This window comes from Dipodomys spectabilis, unplaced genomic scaffold (assembly GCF_019054845.1).
Source record: "Dipodomys spectabilis isolate Male_0828 unplaced genomic scaffold, ASM1905484v1 ptg000003l, whole genome shotgun sequence".
NCBI classification, from domain to species: Eukaryota; Metazoa; Chordata; class Mammalia; order Rodentia; family Heteromyidae; genus Dipodomys; species Dipodomys spectabilis.
The window spans coordinates 18,326,785-18,329,237 of record NW_024870680.1 but is presented as its reverse complement, the minus strand read 5'-3'; the positions used below and the strand labels follow the sequence as shown (position 1 = coordinate 18,329,237).

General features: G+C 40.6%; 1 protein-coding gene across 1 annotated transcript; it reads left to right on the top strand.

Moving 5' to 3' along the window:
- Positions 1–520: 520 nt before the first annotated feature.
- Positions 521–1,471, top strand: LOC122116280 (olfactory receptor 52N2-like). Its single transcript, XM_042689919.1, has one exon. The coding sequence runs from the start codon at positions 521–523 to the stop codon at positions 1,469–1,471; it is 951 nt and encodes a 316-aa protein (XP_042545853.1).
- Positions 1,472–2,453: the final 982 nt, after the last annotated feature.

Here is a 2,453-nt window from a genome sequence, read left to right as displayed (position 1 = left end):
TTCCTGCCTTTTGTTATTTTAATTTGGAGTGCCCAGATTCACTAAGTTGACATTTACATATAACCAACTCAAAACTTTGCCCGATGATCAGGTGCTCACATAATGAATGGACTGCAATCCAGTGAACACATCTAGAAGGATTTCTAGTTCTTAAATTCTATGAGAAGTCCTTTCTTTCAAGATTCTGTAATTTGCAAATTGGTTTTTGGGTTAAGATCAAAAAGTGGTGAATGTCCCGGGAATGTAAAATGGTATGTATAAAAAGAATTACAGCATAAAGCCAAATTAGGCCAGGGCTTGGACACTTAGACTTTTGATTTTGTGACTGTCTTACAAACAGGAAGGTGAAAGAAACCACCTCAGAATTTGTTTTCTTTTATATTATACATACATACATATACATACACATATGTTCAAAACAACCTTTATCCTTTGTCATTGGAATAAAAGAATGTCACCCTTTCTATTGCACAGGATGTTTTTGGGGGGCAGAGAGGAGCGCCTTGTGTTGTTGATCACCATGACTGAGGCAAATGGCTCCAGTCTGACACCAGGATACTTCATCCTCAGTGGGATCCCAGGGCTGGAAGCTGCCCACGTCTGGGTCTCTCTGCCATTCTGCTTCATGTACGTCATTGCCGTCACAGGGAACTGTGGGCTCATCTATCTCATCAGCCATGAGGAGGCCCTTCACAGGCCCATGTATTACTTCTTAGCCATGCTCTCCCTCACAGATATTTCAGGGTGTAATACATTTGTCCCTAGCATGCTGTGCATCTTTTGGTTCAATCTCAAGGAGATCAACCTTAATGCCTGCCTTGTCCAGATGTTTTTTATCCACATGCTGACAGGCATGGAGTCGGGTGTGCTCATGCTCATGGCTCTGGACCGCTATGTGGCCATCTGCTACCCTCTGCGCTATTCCACTATTCTGACCAACACTGTAATTACCAAGGTTGGTTTGGCCACCTTCATTCGAAATGTATTGATCATGATCCCATTTACTTTCCTGATCAAGCGTCTTCCCTACTGCAGGGGCAACCTCATCCACCACACCTATTGTGACCATATGTCTGTTGCCAAATTATCCTGTGGCAATATCAAGATCAATGCCATCTATGGTCTCATAGCTGCCATATTGATTGGGGGTTTTGATATGTTCTGTATCTTCATGTCATATACCATGATCATCCGGGCAGTTGTGAATCTGTCGTCTGCAGATGCTCGCCACAAAGCCTTCAGCACCTGTACCTCACACATCTGTGCTATTGTTATCACCTATGTCCCAGCTTTCTTCAACTTCTTCACTCATCGCTTTGGAGAACACACCGTACCTCACCACATCCATATTCTGATAGCTAATCTCTACCTGTTGTTGCCTCCCACCTTGAATCCAATTATCTATGGAGTGAAGACCAAGCAGATCCAGGAAGGAGTGATCAAATTGTTTTTAGGCAGGAAGCCAGTTTGAGTATGAAATAAATCAATGATACAGAATTTTTTCCCATAGCAAAATATTCAAGAAAGTGATTGAGGCAGGGAGGAAATATAAAACTCAAATAATGATCCCAGGAGAGTCTTGATGAATATTCTGACACACAATTCATTAGTCCAATCACCTCATGTTGAATCCAAACCCTCTAATTTTGTAGGTAAAAACCTTGTAGGAAACAATTATATTTTTCATGTAACTAATCTTTAGGCAGGCTTCCTGAAATGAACATATAAAATGGAGAGGTCTGGCTATCTACCCCCAAGTAAACCCATATCGATGTATGAGCTGATGTCTGCGTGCTGTAAAGAGTGTATAGGATAAAGAGTGTCAGAGATCCTACCCAGAGTCCAGGGCACTGAGAAAGCACAGGGCAATGCACTGATGCTACAGGTAATGGACCACACTCTGCTAGTGTGTCTAATACTGAATTTCAAAAGTCCTGTTTCCATTTCCATTCCACGTGAAACTTGAGTCACTTTGTGGGGAGAAATGTTTGTCTGCTTGTTATTGCTGTTGTAATACTGCCTAGGCAATCATTTGTTTTCTTACCAATGTATCAGTGTGTTTACAAATGAAGCTGGTGTAAACATGGCCACTGAGGATCATGAAAGTTCTTCTTGGAGTTACTGCCAAGAAGAATTTGGAAGATAAAACAGATCTTACTCGAAAACGGCTAGAAACAATTTGTAAGTAGTTGGATAAAAACTGTACAGAAAATCCTTATGAGCAGAGCTGCTTTTTTCTTACTTTAATGTGGAGGGAGAAGCAGCAGAGTCATCAGCGACAATGGAAAGGGTTTGTCATTTGCATTTCTGGAAATACTTAGAGAAAGGAAAAAGGAGTTTTTACAAATAACAATACTAATGATGAATGAAAAAGAATAAGAAGATGCCCCATGGCGTCTTATATTTCAAAAAATAAATGAAATGTTTTTAGAAAATGGATATAGGTGAATAAA